Source organism: Falco peregrinus, chromosome W (assembly GCF_023634155.1).
Source record: "Falco peregrinus isolate bFalPer1 chromosome W, bFalPer1.pri, whole genome shotgun sequence".
In the NCBI taxonomy this organism is placed as follows: Eukaryota; Metazoa; Chordata; class Aves; order Falconiformes; family Falconidae; genus Falco; species Falco peregrinus.
Window position 1 is genome coordinate 7,535,901 of NC_073743.1, and position 17,839 is coordinate 7,553,739.

The 17,839-nt window shown below is 38.1% G+C and overlaps 1 protein-coding gene across 1 annotated transcript in view; it reads right to left on the reverse strand.

Moving 5' to 3' along the window:
* Positions 1 to 4,552: 4,552 nt before the first annotated feature.
* The window catches only part of LOC129783107 (junction-mediating and -regulatory protein-like), a 107,504-nt gene continuing 94,217 nt past the window's right edge, over positions 4,553 to 17,839 (reverse strand). The window contains exons 9-10 of the mRNA XM_055792813.1: positions 16,626 to 17,178; positions 4,553 to 12,700 (exon numbers count right to left, since the gene is read on the reverse strand). Coding sequence (XP_055648788.1) covers positions 12,393 to 12,700; positions 16,626 to 17,178 — 861 coding nt within the window. The 3' untranslated portion in view covers positions 4,553 to 12,392. The remainder of the gene's footprint in view (positions 12,701 to 16,625; positions 17,179 to 17,839) is intronic.

Sequence of the window (17,839 nt, forward strand, 5' to 3'; positions counted from 1 at the left end):
TTTGCAGGGCTCTGTCCATTCAGGCAAGTGGAGGGGGGAGGACATCACTTTACGATGCTTCATACAAAGTTGATTCATAAAACATCTGTTGTGTGAATTGTGCAGTTAACATGCATGGCAATTTGAGCATGCATTGATGATTTTGTACACTAAGAGACCAGTTACATTTCTGCTGAAATTTAATGGGATTAAAATGAAGTACTGAGGAAGAAAAATTATAGTTAATACAAATGTTTTGCATGAATTGCATGATTCTTCAATTTTTTCTTATTCCTGTGAATTTCAATCATAATATACAGAGGGAGTGTGATGCAAATTAGAGAAGTTTAATACAAAAGAATGACGTAAAAAGTGAATATGTTTGAAAGACCATGAATGTGCTTGGCCTTATATATGCAATGTGGGACAGTGAGATAGAATCATAGAATCATTTAGGTTGGAAAAGACCCTTAGGATCAATCATCAAGTCCAACCGTTAACCTAGCACACCAAGTCCACCACTAAACCATGTCCCTAAGTGCCATATCTATGTGTCTTTTAAATACCTCCACGGTGGTGACTCAACCACTTCACTGGTGTCCTGGTTTTCGCTGGGATGGAGTTAACTTTCTTCTTAGGAGCTGGGCAGCCTGTTCCAATGCTTGATAATCCTTACAGTGAAGAAATTTTTCCTAATATCCAATCTAAACCTCCCCTGGCAAACCTTGAGGCCATTTCCTCTTGTCGTCTCACTTGGTACTTGGGAGAAGAGACCTACCCCACCTGCCTACAACTTCCTTTCAGGTAGTTGTAGAGAGCAATAAGGTCTCCCCTGAGACTCCTTTCCTCCAGACTAAACAACCCCAGTTCCCTCAGCCGCTCCTCATAAGACTTGTGCTCTAGACCCTCCACCAGCTTCATTGCCCTTCTTTGGACACACTCCAGCACCTCATTGGCTTTCTTGTAGTGAGGGGCCCAAAAATGAACGCAGTACTTGAGGTGCGGCCTCACCAGTGACGAATACAGGGGGACAATTGCTTCCCTGCTGGCCACGCTATTTCTGATACAAGCCAGGATGCTATTGGCCACCTTGGCCACCTGGGCACACTGCTGCCTCATGTTCAGCTGGCTGTCAACCAGCACCCCCAGGTCCTTTTCTTCCAGGCAGCTTTCCAGCCACTCTTCCCCAAGCCTGTAGCATTGCGTGGAGTTGTTGTGACCCAAGCGCAGGACCCGGCACTTCTCCTTGTTGAACCTCATACAATTGGCCTCGGCCCATCGGTCCAGCCTGTCCAGATCCCTCTGCAGAGCCTTCCTACCCTCCAGCAGATCAACACTCCAGCCCAACTTGGTGTCGTCTGCAAACTTACTGAGGGTGCACTCAGTCCCCTTGTCCAGATTGTCAATAAAGATATTCAACAGGACTGGCCCCAGTACCGAGCCCTGGGGAACACCACTTGTGACCAGCCACCAACTGGATTTAACTCCATTCACCACCACTCTTTGGGCCTGGCCATCCAGCCAGTTTTTTACCCAGCAAACAGTACACCCGTCCAAGCCATGAGCAGCCAGTTTCTCCAGGAGAACGCTGTGGGAGACAGCGTCAAAGGCTTTACTAAGGTCCAGGTAGACAACATCCACAGCCTTTCCCTCATCCACTAGGCAGGTCATCTTGTTGCAGAAGGAGATCGGGTTTGTCAAGCAGGTCCTGCCTTTCATAAACCCATGGTGGCTGGGCCTGAGATGTCTCAGAGAAGTCAAGTCTGCTGCCTTCTGTGGTGAGGAGAAAGTGAAAAGAAGATAATACAGGTGATAGTCTGTGGTGCAAGAGTCTGCAACAATCATACCCACAGACAGCACACAAATATAGTAGGGAGAAAGGGAGAAGGCAGCGGATACAGGGACTAATCTTGAATGTAAGTTTTGTTTTGTTTTACCAGAGTTTTGGTTGATTAATGAGGAGAGAATTAACCCCAGCACTAACACAGACAGGCAATAGCTGTAACAGCACAGATAAGAATCTCTGCCTGGTTTTATCCACTAGCCCTTCTTGTTGTGGCAAGGTTTTGAGGGACATGTGCTGTCTTTTACTGAGTTGATGAAAGTCTGGATAGTCAGCATGACAGTGGTGAAGATTTGCATAAATTTTAGAGAAAATAACAACTGAGAGTCTCAGAGCAAAAGTAGAAAGTGCAAGAAGGCATCTCAGTGGAAATGAGTCACGTCTACAGTTCTGCAGGATGGAAAGTTGAGCAGTAACTTGCAGTGCTTCTGTCAACAAATTGGGTTATGTGGCAATGCTGCTATAGCAACTTGGTAAAACCTTTGGAATAGTTGTCTACTATCATGCAGTTTGTATTAGCAAAGTTATGCTTGTAACCGTTAAACAGTCTATATAATATGTCTAACATTTACAGAGGCTATTATATAGTTAGATTAATTACATTCCTCCATCCTAAAAGATAAAAACACCATGGTAAAACTCTATAACATTAGACCTAGATAAGCTATCTGTGTTGTGAGCATAAAGCTCAGACTCTGGTGTCGGTGGGGACATGCTAGTGATTTGGTGATTCAGAATTGCTGCAGAAGTCTGGGATTCTTATAAGCTCGTTCCTACAACAGGAAGAGTAAAACCTGTAAAATGGGCTTCTCTCTATGATGGGAATCACCAGTAAGAACTACGAACTGCTGAGAAAAGCAACGGTTCATAGGTGTTGAAAAAAGGGATCTGACAAACTGACTTTCCATTTTTACTTCTCTCCTTTCCCCACATCCCGTCTGCTGAGTAATAACTTGTGTAACAGAAGCAAACCCTACATATACCAATGGTTTCTGTGAAAAAGAGGTGGTTTATTTCTATAAGTTTGAAGACTGTGGCCCAATGAATATTTATTTACGACGTATCTTTCCTTTACATCTGACATGTACCTAACATGAAAAAAAAAAAGGTTCTACCTATCTCCCATCTTCTATGTGTTGTACAAACATTTAGGCCTTATTCCAAGTAGCATACCACTGCCTTCCAAGTGCACCTACAGATTTAATCACTAATTTGGAAATCTGATGCACACATTAAATATACTTCCAACCTGTAGGAATATCCATAAAAGTCATAAAAAATGAGTTACTTACCTACTCAAGCCAGCCAATACCAAACTAGGCACCAGTTGATGGTAGCAAACGTTCTTAGAAGTTTGTTCTGTACAGCAGAACGTGTTAAGGCATGCACACCAGGATCACACACTCTGCTGAGGGCACAGTGAAAGCATTAGGAACAGACCCCAGCTACAAATAAAACCCTCTTCTTTCAAAAGAAGAGTCAGTGATGATCAAAGAATTTGCTTATTTCAAAACACGTTTCCTACTTGTTCTGCCACAATCCAAACTTAATAGCATCTGCCATTATCACCAAAAGTGAAAAACAATACTAGAAAACCTAAGCCAGACAGGCCTTGGATTTTGGTAAGATACTTTGTAGTGTAGGTTTGTACTACAAATGCAACCTGTGTTTCACATTGCTATTAGAAATATCGTACCTTTTTCTTGTTTTCTCAGGATTATAATTGCACTGAGCAGTTCTTCTTCCATAAATACACAAATTTTTTTTTCTCATGTTAAGGGACCAGCTGGCCATAGAACCTGCCAACACTGGTGTACATGCAGTGTAGTTCTTGTACCAGAAACACAAGAGTGAAAGGAAAAAGATACACAGTACAAACATATCTCTGCACACCATTAATATTTTCATAAATTTTATGTCTAGATAAATAACAACATAAAGGGCTATAGGAGAAACAAAACAATACAAACCAGATGGCAACTCTAGTCTGGGAAATGATTGGTTGTGTATTTTGGGGTATTCCCTCCCCCTCCCAAAAAAAGATAAAACCCTTCAAAACACTCATAAAGGTACTTCTAAAATAATCTGAGTTCTTCCTATACAACTAGTTTGCTTGTGAAATATTATATTGTACATATACAAAAAAAACCCCACAAATAGTGGAGAAGTCACATGGTTTTGATTTGAGTTTTTCTATTATCATTACAGTTTGAAGTGATTGCAGGTGGAGGCTTGTTTTCTCCATGTAATGGTATTGCCACCAGCTACCTCTAAAAAGAGTAGGAGAGTGTAATAAGGGAGCTAGGCTCTTAACATTTCTGGGTTTAAATTTTCATAGAATGTTTTTGTCTTTTGATTAAGAGATGGAAAGTAGGTTTGATTTGTATTTAAGCTCACCTATCCTGCATTATTTAAGAGCAAGATTCTTCTATAATACCTAAATCATTTTTTATTTAGTTTACAAAGATGTTACCTAAATTATTTCCTGCTGCAACATAGCTTAGACACAACCACCTGCCATTAAGCAATGATAGTTAGGCAGCTTGAGGAGTTAAAAAAATAACAATGTAAACCTAAATGAATGATATATGATTTTTTTTTTTTGGGGGGGGGGAAATGAAACTGTACTAAAAAATATCTTTTTTACATTGGTACTTATTTAAAATGAAACATCAATCAAATAAATATTTTTTTAATTAAAAAAAAAAAGGAATTACTTTAAAGCACCAAAACTGTGAGTATGATCTTACATCGCATATACAAGAAGGCGAGTTTGGTACTTTGTGTACTAGTTTAAAATTCTGAGTCATATTAAAAACCATTAATACATTAAAACCATTAAATACACAGCAATAAACTTGTATTGCAGAAAAGCTGCACTAAAGAAAAAAGAGCAAGAGGCAGACAGTAGATAGTTAAATCTCTTTTTAGTTTTTAGGTATTGCTAGAAATACTTAGTTTTTTTACTTTTTAAAACATGCTTGTTGCTTAATACTTTATAACATTAAGATTTTTAGCTATAGTAAACTTATTGTTTGCAATAAAATATGCATTTAATATGTTCTTTTGAATATAATGGAGTTAAAAATCTTTCTTAAAGCCAAGCACAATGTACTAGTGTTTAAGACTACCAATAATATTGCACAAAGCTAGTGAATGGCAAATTTGTTTTCTTTTGATTATTTCTCATTTATTTAACAGGCTTAAAAAAGAAGTTAGTTTCATTAACCTTTACTGGCTTCATTCATACAAGAATCTGCAGCCATCTGTATTTCTTGAGCTTTCATCTTAATGATGCTGTATTTGTATATATACAAGATGAAATCCAAAAGACAGCAACCACAGTAACACAGCTGGGAGTTGTTAAGTAAGCATCCCTAATACTCAACACCTATTTCCCAATTCAGAGATCAAAAACAATGTTCCTAAAAGAATCTTAGAAATCAAGCTGGTCTACAGCAAACTAATTACTGAATAGGTGACAGTTTCTTGAATAAAATCTCTGTAGAATTTGGACTATACTCACCAAAATGGCCATCATCCTTCTTACTCTTTCTAAATGGACACACTACTGCTTAATAGCCTTAGATATCAGCTTCAAATAATACTCTACATTAATATTAGAAACTCAGCAGAGTAAAATTAATTGCTTGGTTATTTTCCATATTAGAGGTACAACAGAGCATTCACATTTCAGAATTGAAAGACAGTCTTTTCTGTCACATTCTGAAGCTCTGGGCCACAGAATATAGAAGACCTGAATCACAATAAAAATACACAAATGTCAGGTTGCAGATTCACTACAGTCAGAGCTGGGAGTTATGGATTAATAGTCAAATTGAACAGGAAGTGCAAAGAAACATATATACAACAGCCTCTCCCTAAAATATACTGGCATGTCCACCCACCCTCAATCCTAAAAATTCTAACTTTAAGTACATGTATTAGGCAGCAATTAAATATAAATTTACTTTGTAGGAAAAAAATAAATTACAGTATGTTTAGAGGTTAAAACCAGCTATTACTGTATTTCTTACAGCACTGATAGAAATGTCAGTGTGCTTACTACACCAAAGAACAATTTAAAGTCGTTTAGGATGACCTACTATCTGTCAGCTCTGGTAGCATTGAAATTATGCAACACACTCTCCCAGTAAGGTGCTTCTGTTTACTCCTTTTCTTTGCAAGGAGCTTCACCTGTTAACTTGTTACATTAACCCTGTAGTGCTAAACATAATATATTGTCAATGCTTATGGAATCATTACCAGAAATGTATACAGGTAAGTACAGAAGCCCACACTGGAGCAGGTTCCTGGCAGGACCTGTGGATCCATGGAGAGAGGAGCCCATGCTGGGGCAGGTTTGCTGGCAGGGCTTGTGACCCCACCCCATGGGAGTAGGCTGTTCCTGAAGGACTGTACCCCATGGAAGGGACCCACGCTGGAGCAGTTCATGAAGAACTGTAGCCTATGGGAAGGTCTCACGTTGGAGAAGTTCATGGAGGACTTTCTCCTGTGGGATGGACCCTGCGCTGGAGCAGGGGAAGAGTGTGAGGAATCCTCCCCCTGAGGAGGAAAGAGTAGCAGAGATGTGTGATGAACTGATCACAACCCCATCCCCCTGTGCCACTCAGAAAGAGGAGGTAGAGAAAATCAGGAGTAAAGTTGAGCCCAGGAAGAAGGGAGGTGTGTGTGGGAAGGTGTTTTTAAGATTTAGTTTTTATTTCTCATTAATCTGATTTGATTGGTAATAAATTATCAATCTGTCTATTTTGCCTGTGATGGTAATTGCTGAGTGATCTCTCCCTGTCCTTAACTTGACTCATTATATTTTCTCTCCCCTGTCCAGCTGAGGAGGGAGAGTGATAGAGCGGTTTGGTGGGCACCTGGCATCCAGCCAAGGTCAACCCACCACAATTACACATGCACAGTTTTCATAGAAAATTGGAGGATTATGTGAATAAAAATGCAGGCTGGAAAATAGGAAAAAAATAACATAAAAGTTGCTTAATCACCACTACTAATTTAGCAATAAGTTTCAGATTAACTGTATAATCTGAATTACCATTCTACATCATAGTTTTATTTTGTGCTACAGCCAAAAATTTGATTAACTCAGTTTTAAAGTGTGGTGTGACTGGAAGTACAGACAAATGTAGAGCAAAAATATACCACAGCTTACAGTACAGGCAATGTCAAATGAGTATGATAAACTTTGAAATTGCTGTTAATGCTGCATGAACACACTATTAGACAGCTTACAACCACACCGTGTAACTTGGGGTTCAGAGAAGTGGTTTAAGAAAAAAAATAGAACAACAAACATTGTTTAGTTTTAGGTCCCTGGAAAGCCAGTATCAAGTGTTTCATAGAGCTGATCTCAGGACAGAAGAATACAGACCTGACAACTAATACACACAGCAAAATTGATACAACTCTGCAATAATGTTGCTCACAGGTGCTTTGAAAATGAATGTTCACTAACTTTATAAATAAGGCAACAAGGTTATGAAAATGCCTGTCGATAGCAAGGATAAAGTGATATCCTTTTGAGATGTTTGATAGAGCTTTAATTTCAGGACAGCCACAGCTAAACAGCTGAAGGGTCCAACAGCTGAGCTGCTAAGGTAAATTCTCCTGTTCCTATTTATAAAAGTAAATGGCAAGACATGAAATCTACTGTTATAAAAATTAACACAGTACATGATCTATTACATGACAGCAGCAATGCATAACTCCACTTATAAAAAAACAACCACATAGTAGTTAGTCTTTCACAAGAGGAGTGGTGAATGGAACACACTACACAAAGGACAGGGATTGTGTATTTCTCAAACAGTGTATGTCATGCTAGTAAAAATAAAATGCTAGTGAAAATTCAGTTTTCTTAGAATTGTAATAGGCTGACTTTACTGTAATATCACATAGAGTTTCTAGATGGTACAAGGCTATTTGTATTTCAGTACTGACATAACTCTTTAGTACTGTGATATCATAAGAGTAGCTGCCTGCAGCCATTAGTCATGAAGTTTAGGATTACTTCTAAGTAAGTATTCACTGCAGTTGAAGTTGTAACTCTCCTTTAAAAAACCTCAGGATCAAAAGGGAAGTGTTTTGTTTCAGCCAAGAGACTTTTGGGTATGAAATACAAATATTTTTGCAGCCACTAAAGGCAATAATAAAAAACAGCAAGAGAAACATGATTTTCACAACTGAAGTATCAGTATGTATAAGTGTTTTGATCTTTTTTAAAGAAGGCTGTTTACAGTAATCAAAAGCCATTTTAAACCAAAAGAGAAAAATAATTTTAAGTATGAAATTACAAAATATTGCTTCTTATAACAAATGATAAAGTACAACAAGCTTGGTTCAGCATAGCTAAATATTATTTTTAAAAAGCATGAAAATGTCTACTTTAAAAAGGTGTAAGACTATAAATAACCTTCTAAAAAGGTGCTGTAGTATGTCTTGCTAAATGTACCATGCTGACAACAAACACATTCTTGAACATGTACTGAATTCAGCTCTTATTTCTCATTGTGCTGTAGTCACTTGTTATATTTCACACTGACTTACACTTCTTCAAACTAAGAAGAAAAAAACAAATCTTAGTTGCACATTACTGAATTTCAGCTACAGTAGTGCAAATAGGAATTCTGCTCATTCTAGAACATCACACTGCTACATAGCAAGCTTCTCTGCAAGGAGCTATTTAATTAGTTTTTTGAGTAGATGATATATTCAGTGCAGTGAAAGGGAGTTTTTATGGCTGGTTTAATGTCTTAGCTGAATCCCAAAGTTACTCTAACAGCAAGTATTCTCCCAGCTCAAAATGCCCCCTCCCGCTCACTTAACTGGCCACACATTACTAACGCAAATATAAAAAGTGCTTAAGGATTGGGCATTCCTGATTATATAAAATGCACATCTGAACAACTTAGCTTTCTGCCCAAAACAGAATTTTTGGAACAAATTAAAGAAAGAAGTGACCTGAAAATTAACATTTCAGGCCATTTTCCCCACACACTGAATCATTTGACAAAGAAAGACTTTTTCGACAAAGAAAGCCTTCTATAGAATTGATGGTCAAAACTGCTGGTTCTGAATTTTCAGAAATTAAGAGGAAAAGTAATCTTCAACCAGGTTTTCTTTTCTCACTTCAGTGGCTGTGAATCACCTGTTTGGGGGGAGGGAAGCAACATCTGAAAAGCTAAATGGCTGTACAAATTATCTCTGATCAACATATTTGGCAAATCCAACATGCAATACTGAGCAGTGTCTTTAAAAGCCTTGATTCTCTCTTTGCTCCCAGGGTAATGACACTTTAACTCTGGAGCCAGGAGACACAGAGTATGACCAAGTCTTTTTTTGCCTTTTGGTATTATTGGCAATGAACACAGATTAGAGCTTGAAGAGGCCCAAAATACTGGATTAGAAAACTATGGAGAGCAAAAGCTCGCTTCTTCAACCAGTTACACTGTCCATCACTCCCAGGAACCTGGGCTTCGCATTACATACAGTACTCTAAATGTATTGTACTGATTTATGTGTACCATTATGTGCACATACACAGATAGGCTTGGGACACTTTTGATAACCAATAACATTCTGTTTTTTCATACAGAAGCTACCACATCTTTATACTGCTTGTTCATCTGTACTTCAGATACACAGAATGCCTCAACATTTTTGTACATGGGTTACTGTCCATAAGGAAGGAATTGCTCTTAAAAGAAACAAAGTTAGTCGCAACTTTATGTACAAGTTAACTCATAAAGCAGGCAATACAAGTGATGACTATATCTGCAGGAATTAGTTACTATTAGTTTGTCTTGAAACTTCAACAATTAAGGAAATCACTTCAATGTGCATTTTAATACTACTGCTGCACATACATTAAGACACTTTTGGCACTTAATAAACATACGTCATTATATCAGATTTAGCCTCTATTCCTAAGGCAAATAATTACATTACATTTAGCCTATAAGGATGCATATATATTAAGCATAGTTTGTAACATATGTGCCAATATACTTTTGTATAACTGTTTTCAACCTAAAACCTCTATGCCACTGTTTTTTTTGGATGTGCAGAACTTAGTTAAAAATCAGTAGATCAATCTTTTTAATAAAGCATGGTATTAAACTGATACTATTATAATGAAGAATACTATTCTGCAACTTCTACAACAGACTTTTATTAAGATTTTTCTTCTTGTGTAATAACTACTGAGTAACCAATCTATATGTTCAAGCAAGTACACTCAACTATGTGAAAAGTATTTATTCAGCTGAATTTCATGAGGGCTTTGTCTCAATCTCTCTGTTCTCTCAGATTATTTCACAAACTTCCATAGCAGGGGCCCTTTTTTCCTTTCTGAGCTGTTAGCTATTTTGTACAACCATTTTTAAGTCAAATCTGTACTAACTGTTAAACAGTCTCATTTCATGAAAACAAGATTGTTTTCATAAAAAAATATGGTATTGGTAAGAGAAAACAGGTCCCAGGTGTGTGAAAAACTGCAAGGAGCACACACTCAGAACTCTGCATCCTGCTTTAGGTCCAAGTGATTTCCCAGGACCTCAGCATTTGACAGGAGAGCATCTTTAAAAGGGGAAAATGCTATAACTGTAGACTGTTAAAAAGGAGACAACAACTGGTGCACTACAGGTACTGACTGAATGGCAGTGATTTTCAGTCTGCACTCTGAACTGATTCTAAAGGGCTGCAAAAGATAGCAGAGAAAAACACATGTATTTATATTATACAGCGATGTACACAAAAGACTTCTAAGAGGATACTCTTCCAATGGAAAACATTTAGGATGTACACCAACTAGATTAAAAAAAATCAAAGTCACTCTTTGATAATTTTTTTTTTTTTTAATGACCCATAGTGTTAAAGAGTATTCTTGCTAAATAATGCAAACAAGATCCCAAAGAATAAGTTAGGTTTACTAAAACCATAAAGTCAAATCACAAAGTTGAAATTTGCTCAGTTATCTAGGAAATTAAAAGAGAATAATTGCACTGAGAAAGCCAAGTAAATTCCAAGGCATGTCTTTTTTTATAGCTATCACTTCATTTCTGAAGGGCTGTGGTAGCGGGAGTTTTCAGTATGCAAAGAACAGAAAAAGTTAGATCCAAGCAAAATTATTCTCACTTTGAGTTTCAGCAAGAGTTAAGTATACCTCCACTCCTGGATTTTCCACTCCAAAACTAACAGTACATTTGGTATAGAAGGAGTATGACATAATTAAACAGTATTAAATCATTAGTGTGGCCAATGGCTAGTTCATGAAGAAATAAAGGCAACATTTATTTTCCTTCTTAAAAAATGATAAATATAATTAATATTTGAAAATAGCATATCAGTGGAACAGTTTGAGACATAGTATTTCATAATCACAACATTCAGCAGATGATGTGCTAAGTCACCATCCCTTTTTAAACAGCTGTAGCACTTTATCAATAGTCACTCTCCAGCTATGGTAATAACTAACCAGGATAGAATAGCCTGATTGTAAACATCCAAGAAGGTTATCTTTTTTTCTACTGCTACCTGTGTTGCAAGGATTATAAATATTGATCTCCCATACTCTTGAAATAACCTTTCATCCCTAAACAAATGTTTAAATTCTTAAGAGATTGTCATACCTCTCTTTTTCCAATTTTAAAATACTTGCAAATAAGTTTAATGGAATCTTTTATTTAGCCTTAAATTCATCCATATGGCAGTAGCAGAAAAGAACTGCCACAGAATAATAGTGCTATATGGTGGTGTTGTAATCAAGAATCTCTTTGTGCTACTGATGGAGCCTTAATTTTGAAAACACAACTCTTGCCAATTTCTGGTTTGTTCTGAAATCAACTTCATCTGCTGAAGTCTAATATCTGTACTTTCAGGCACTATAGCTTAATATAATGCAAGTTCACAGGATTAATATGAGTAACAGAAGTATAAATGATATTTGTATATTTGCTGTTTATAGTCTAGAAATGCAATTAAGTCTGTGTTTACAGATTGAAATCAAGCTAGCAAAGAGTCAGTCACACAAGGTAACCAATGAGATTTCAATGTGTTCAGCAGTCAAATCTCATCATCCATCACTTGGAGCTATTCAGTCTGAAGTGATAAACATGCTAAATTTTTACAAGGCCAGAAGTAATTAGAGAATAAGTGCAGGGTGTGTCCAAGAGAGATTGTGCTGCTTTGTTACTTAAAAGCTTTTTGAAGCATTTTGGTAAGATGCAAACAGTCCCTTCAAATTTAGTAAATAAAATAGAGCTTTTTATAGGAGCAGTTCTGTCACTATTCAGCAAAAGAATTCAAACAATAAATGGCTAAGATGTTGCCTATAAAAAGTTTTCCTTACTATAAACTGTAAATTCCTTTGAAAAGTCAGTGATACTAAATTAATCTGTGCATGTTTTACCACATTGGATGTCAGACAGTTTAGTCACATTCATAGAAAGACTCCTAGAATGCATAACCTGAGGCTTAGCAGCTATTGCTATACAAAAAGCATTGAAGAAATATATTTTCTTAAATGTAGATTAATTACAGTTTAATTTTCCCAGTCTGTGCAAGGCAAACTCTCCTCTTCATCCTCTGATTCAGGTGATGCTTCCTTAATTCGTCGCAATGCTTCATGGATGCTCCTTGTCAGAGGGTCAGTATTGGGCAGAATTGTAAAGGATTCTCTCAAAACATCTTTCTGCACTTTCTTCAATTTCACCCCTTTCCTGATCTGTGTCAAGATGTTTTCGCTATCTTCTTCATCGGGAAAAGGAGGGAGATGTCTCTGCTCAACTTTTCTTAAGTGAAAACTGCCACGCTTCAAGGAAGCTAGCACTTCATCCATTGGGGAACTCACTGCAGAAAAATCAAAAATCCTTCAGTATCATTTCTACTAAATTTATTCAGTCTTTTGTACTGCCTTCCCCTTCTATAACAAGGTCTTACAGCTATTGCCTGTCTGTGTTAGTGCTGGGGTTAATTCTCTCCTCATTAATCAACCAAAACTCTGGTAAAACAAAACAAAACTTACATTCAAGATTAGTCCCTGTATCCGCTGCCTTCTCCCTTTCTCCCTACTATATTTGTGTGCTGTCTGTGGGTATGATTGTTGCAGACTCTTGCACCACAGACTATCACCTGTATTATCTTCTTTTCACTTTCTCCTCACCACAGAAGGCAGCAGACTTGACTTCTCTGAGACATCTCAGGCCCAGCCACCATGGGTTTATGAAAGGCAGGACCTGCTTGACAAACCCGATCTCCTTCTGCAACAAGATGACCTGCCTAGTGGATGAGGGAAAGGCTGTGGATGTTGTCTACCTGGACCTTAGTAAAGCCTTTGACGCTGTCTCCCACAGCGTTCTCCTGGAGAAACTGGCTGCTCATGGCTTGGACGGGTGTACTGTTTGCTGGGTAAAAAACTGGCTGGATGGCCAGGCCCAAAGAGTGGTGGTGAATGGAGTTAAATCCAGTTGGTGGCTGGTCACAAGTGGTGTTCCCCAGGGCTCGGTACTGGGGCCAGTCCTGTTGAATATCTTTATTGACAATCTGGACAAGGGGACTGAGTGCACCCTCAGTAAGTTTGCAGACGACACCAAGTTGGGCTGGAGTGTTGATCTGCTGGAGGGTAGGAAGGCTCTGCAGAGGGATCTGGACAGGCTGGACCGATGGGCCGAGGCCAATTGTATGAGGTTCAACAAGGAGAAGTGCCGGGTCCTGCGCTTGGGTCACAACAACTCCACGCAATGCTACAGGCTTGGGGAAGAGTGGCTGGAAAGCTGCCTGGAAGAAAAGGACCTGGGGGTGCTGGTTGACAGCCAGCTGAACATGAGGCAGCAGTGTGCCCAGGTGGCCAAGGTGGCCAATAGCATCCTGGCTTGTATCAGAAATAGCGTGGCCAGCAGGGAAGCAATTGTCCCCCTGTATTCGTCACTGGTGAGGCCGCACCTCAAGTACTGCGTTCATTTTTGGGCCCCTCACTACAAGAAAGCCAATGAGGTGCTGGAGTGTGTCCAAAGAAGGGCAATGAAGCTGGTGGAGGGTCTAGAGCACAAGTCTTATGAGGAGCGGCTGAGGGAACTGGGGTTGTTTAGTCTGGAGGAAAGGAGTCTCAGGGGAGACCTTATTGCTCTCTACAACTACCTGAAAGGAAGTTGTAGGCAGGTGGGGTAGGTCTCTTCTCCTATATAACAGCAACAGGATAAGAGGAAATGGCCGCCAGGGAGGTGGTGGAATTGACATCACTGGAGGTGTTTAAAAAATGCGTAGATGTGGTGCTTAGGGATGTGGTTTAGTGATAGACTTGGCAGTCCTGGGTTAACGGTTGGACTTGATGATCTTAAAGGTGTTTTCCTACCTAAATGATTCTATGGTTCTACAGACCAAAAAGTATCCACATACAATTACTGTGATAGTCCCATACCATAAGTTTAAAGGAGACTGTAGTATTTTCAATTTTATCATTCTGTAGCTCTATTATTGTTTTAGCCTCCAAATTTATCTTCCCTATTACTAGGTCAAAACTGGATTATACAGACAATTATAATTTCTGAAACCAAGTAACCTCCTATCAGGCAGGTAGCAGAACTTTTTGAACAAGATGGCTTTCCTGTTTGCACTCAAGAAAATCAAGACAGCTGCAATGAATCCAACATAATGAAGGTGTATATATATTACTTTATATTTCTTGACTTTTAAACTCAGGTAATGAGTATGCATCTTAAGTATTGGACTGTGAAGTCACAGAAATGCAAGCACAGAGAAGAGCCTACATTCTCAGCGCTTGCATTTTGTGGCTGATTTTACCTACTGTATTATTATTAGTATGTGCCAGTGAGGGAAGCAGCAGTACAGTCAACTGCAACAGCATGCATTTTCCTGCTCCTCTGGATTCATGTATGTACCAGCACCTAGTCACAACATGCCTATGTAAATTCCCTTCCTTTATAATTATTTAAAACTGAGAAGTAAGAGCTAATACTTTATCACAAATCCTTCCTTTATTACCAATTTGAAACTAGTTCTCTGCAGAAATAAAAATTGTGCTTTGGCTCTTTGAAGAGCTACAAGTAGGTAAGATCTCTATGTCAGAGAATGCACTATAATAAAGCACAACAGTTCAAAATACCTCCCACACACTAGCACATACGACGTGCATCACGTATCAATCAACAGATGAATATCCATCTCCAGGGTTCTTTTTTATATTTTTGTATATTTTTTAAAAGATGTTTTGCATTTTTGAGTGGACTTTGTCCATCAAACTAATGGACCAGACAGTTGGAATAGACATGAGGAAAAGAGAGAAATAAGAGGAAAACTGCACATTTGAAGGAGAAAGGAAGGACTGACTGTAAAATACTCATCTGTCAGAGACACAAATTTCTGAAGTCACTTGGAGACTTGGAACATCTTGGGGAATACAGAGCAGCAGGTAGAGTACTGCTGCAGATATTAATGATACTCTTAAGAGGGAGGATATAATTTGATTATATATTTGTCATTTTATGATTATATATAGTCAAATTGCACACAAAACACATGCTTTATATAAAATTGAAAAATAACAGAAAAATAAACAATAAGACTACAGAAAAATAAACATGGAGCATTGGCAGCATCAAAATTGATAATGAACTTAAGACACTGTACCTGCGACTTGCAAGACTCGTAAGACCTTAAAAATTCTACAACTACTCAGTTGCCTCAAGGTTTTTCAGTCATTTAAGGACAATTCTAGAAGAAACACTCCTTGTTTCTGCCTGACAGATGAAAACAGTTCTAATTTTGATTTTATCTGGATGAGGGAAAAGGCCAATTGAGGGATGTTTTCTGTAGTTGTAACTGACAGAGCCAGATAGAGCTTTAATAAAAGGTTATTACAACCATATTACAGTAGTGTGAACCAGGGCACACCTGAGGTACTTTTTCTCAGTGACTTCCAGTAAAACAGTTCAGCTGAGTGCTTTTGAAAATCCCATCTTTGATTTTCAAATAAAAGCTTTGCCCTAATATAGCATGTTTCATCGAAACATCAAGATTATTTTGTTCAAACGTGGCTGCCATTCTCCCCATTTTATATATGGGATAAAGGATAAACAGTTAAAAACAAATAGCACAGAATCACAGTGAAGGTGTAACATCTCCCAGCTCAGCCCTGTGCTCTATTCATTCACCTCAGTTTCCAGATAAGTTTTTGATCTTTTAAACTATTTATTAACATGCTTTGCTGAATGATTATAGATGTAATTCTCAGTTGTAGTTAAATGTATATATTCTTACTCAGCTCTCAAGGGGACTTGAGAGTTTGTGAATTTTTGTATGAAAACTTGAAGAAACCTTGAAGAAAGCAGTCTCAAGGTTTCCTATGTCCCAAGACAAGTAATCATTTTACTAGGTCATAAATTATGTAAAATTATGTTATTAAAAAAACCCACTGTGCCCTCAGGTGAAGCATATAATATTTGCAGTGCTAGCTGTAAACAAGATAGGAAAAAGTAAACTTTTAGGCTATGTTTAGCTCCATTTTCCAGCTAGTCTAACATGGTGTATTGTAAGATCAGTTTCACAAGTGTTTTCTGCCTAACTGAACAAGTATACCGCACGCTGTCATACAGATCTTAACATTTCTTTGAGTTGCCAGCATTTGTCAACTGAAAAGGTTTTAACAACTTTCCCATTAATAATTATAAATAAATCACAGCATACACTTCTCTATATAGCAATTCAAAAGAGGAATTGATATGCATTACAATTAAATACACAGAAATTAAAACATTACCTCTCCTCCTGTGTAAGCCCTCTAGATCACTGGTCTTCTTAAGCTTCTTCTTGGCACTGACTAGCTGACTGCTGTCAAACAGACGTGCTGTTGGGACACTGGAAGAGTGCTGGACTCCCTTCTCCTCACTCTGATGTTTAACAAAACTGTTGCTTTTCTTTAAGGATTTGGTGTCATCTTCCTTGGAGGGCAAAGGTGGAAGTGGAGGTGGGGGTGGTGGAGGCAAAGGGGGTGGAAGCGGTACTACAGTAACAGTCTCTGGTTGAAGCTCATTACTGGCAAGTGGAGAAGTACTAACATGAGGCAGTTCAGAGGTAACACCATTGGGAGGTAACAAGATAACTTGAAATTGTTCGAAGCTTGTGGATTCCTGCACTTGCAAAGGCTGAACTGTATTTTCCAAGTCTACCTCTTCACTTTTCTCTTGGATTTGTATGGTTGCTGGCAAAGATTTAGGCTGATCTACACAGGACACTGAGCTGGCTGCACATTGTCTTCTTGCATGAGCCAGTTGTAGTCTGGTTGATTTAAGTATTACTTGCCCAGGGTACCGCTAAAGTGAAGAGGTTATTTACAATTAGATAACTACATGCAGCACACTATTTTAGATAGTAAGTACTCGTCGTTAGGGTTTGCCTTTCTGCCATTCTGACATTAGAATTCATCTAATTTTTTCATTCATTTTGCTCTGGGCATAAACCCAAAGCAAATATATCCTCACCATTATGCAAAAATGATCTGTTTTCTTAATTTTTATTCTTGGTTAAGCCATAATTTACATGTGATTGGCCTAGTCAAGGATATACATGGGTTAAAGTTAGGATTTCACTAAGAACCAGATTGTACATTTGAAACTTTTTTCTGAAAACTAAAATTCAAAATTCACTCTTGCTTCCCTTTTCTAAAACTGGCCAGTGGTGCTCTGCAGTAACGTCCTCTCTGACCTAATATGCTGGCCTTAGATATGAATCATACTGCTTAAAAAAGGCCTCTCTTGAAAATGTCAAATATTTTGAGAATTTCCAAAGTGTTTTTAATGTAGTTCTTATAATTGCTACTTCAATATCTGTCTTTTCAAATTAGCTTCATCCATAGCCATTTTCATGCAAAAGTAAAAACTGCTTCTGAAATGCTGGTCTAAAACATTTTAGACAATTGTGGCAGGCCTAAAGCAATAGAAATCATATCAATATAAACACACTCATACATAAAGT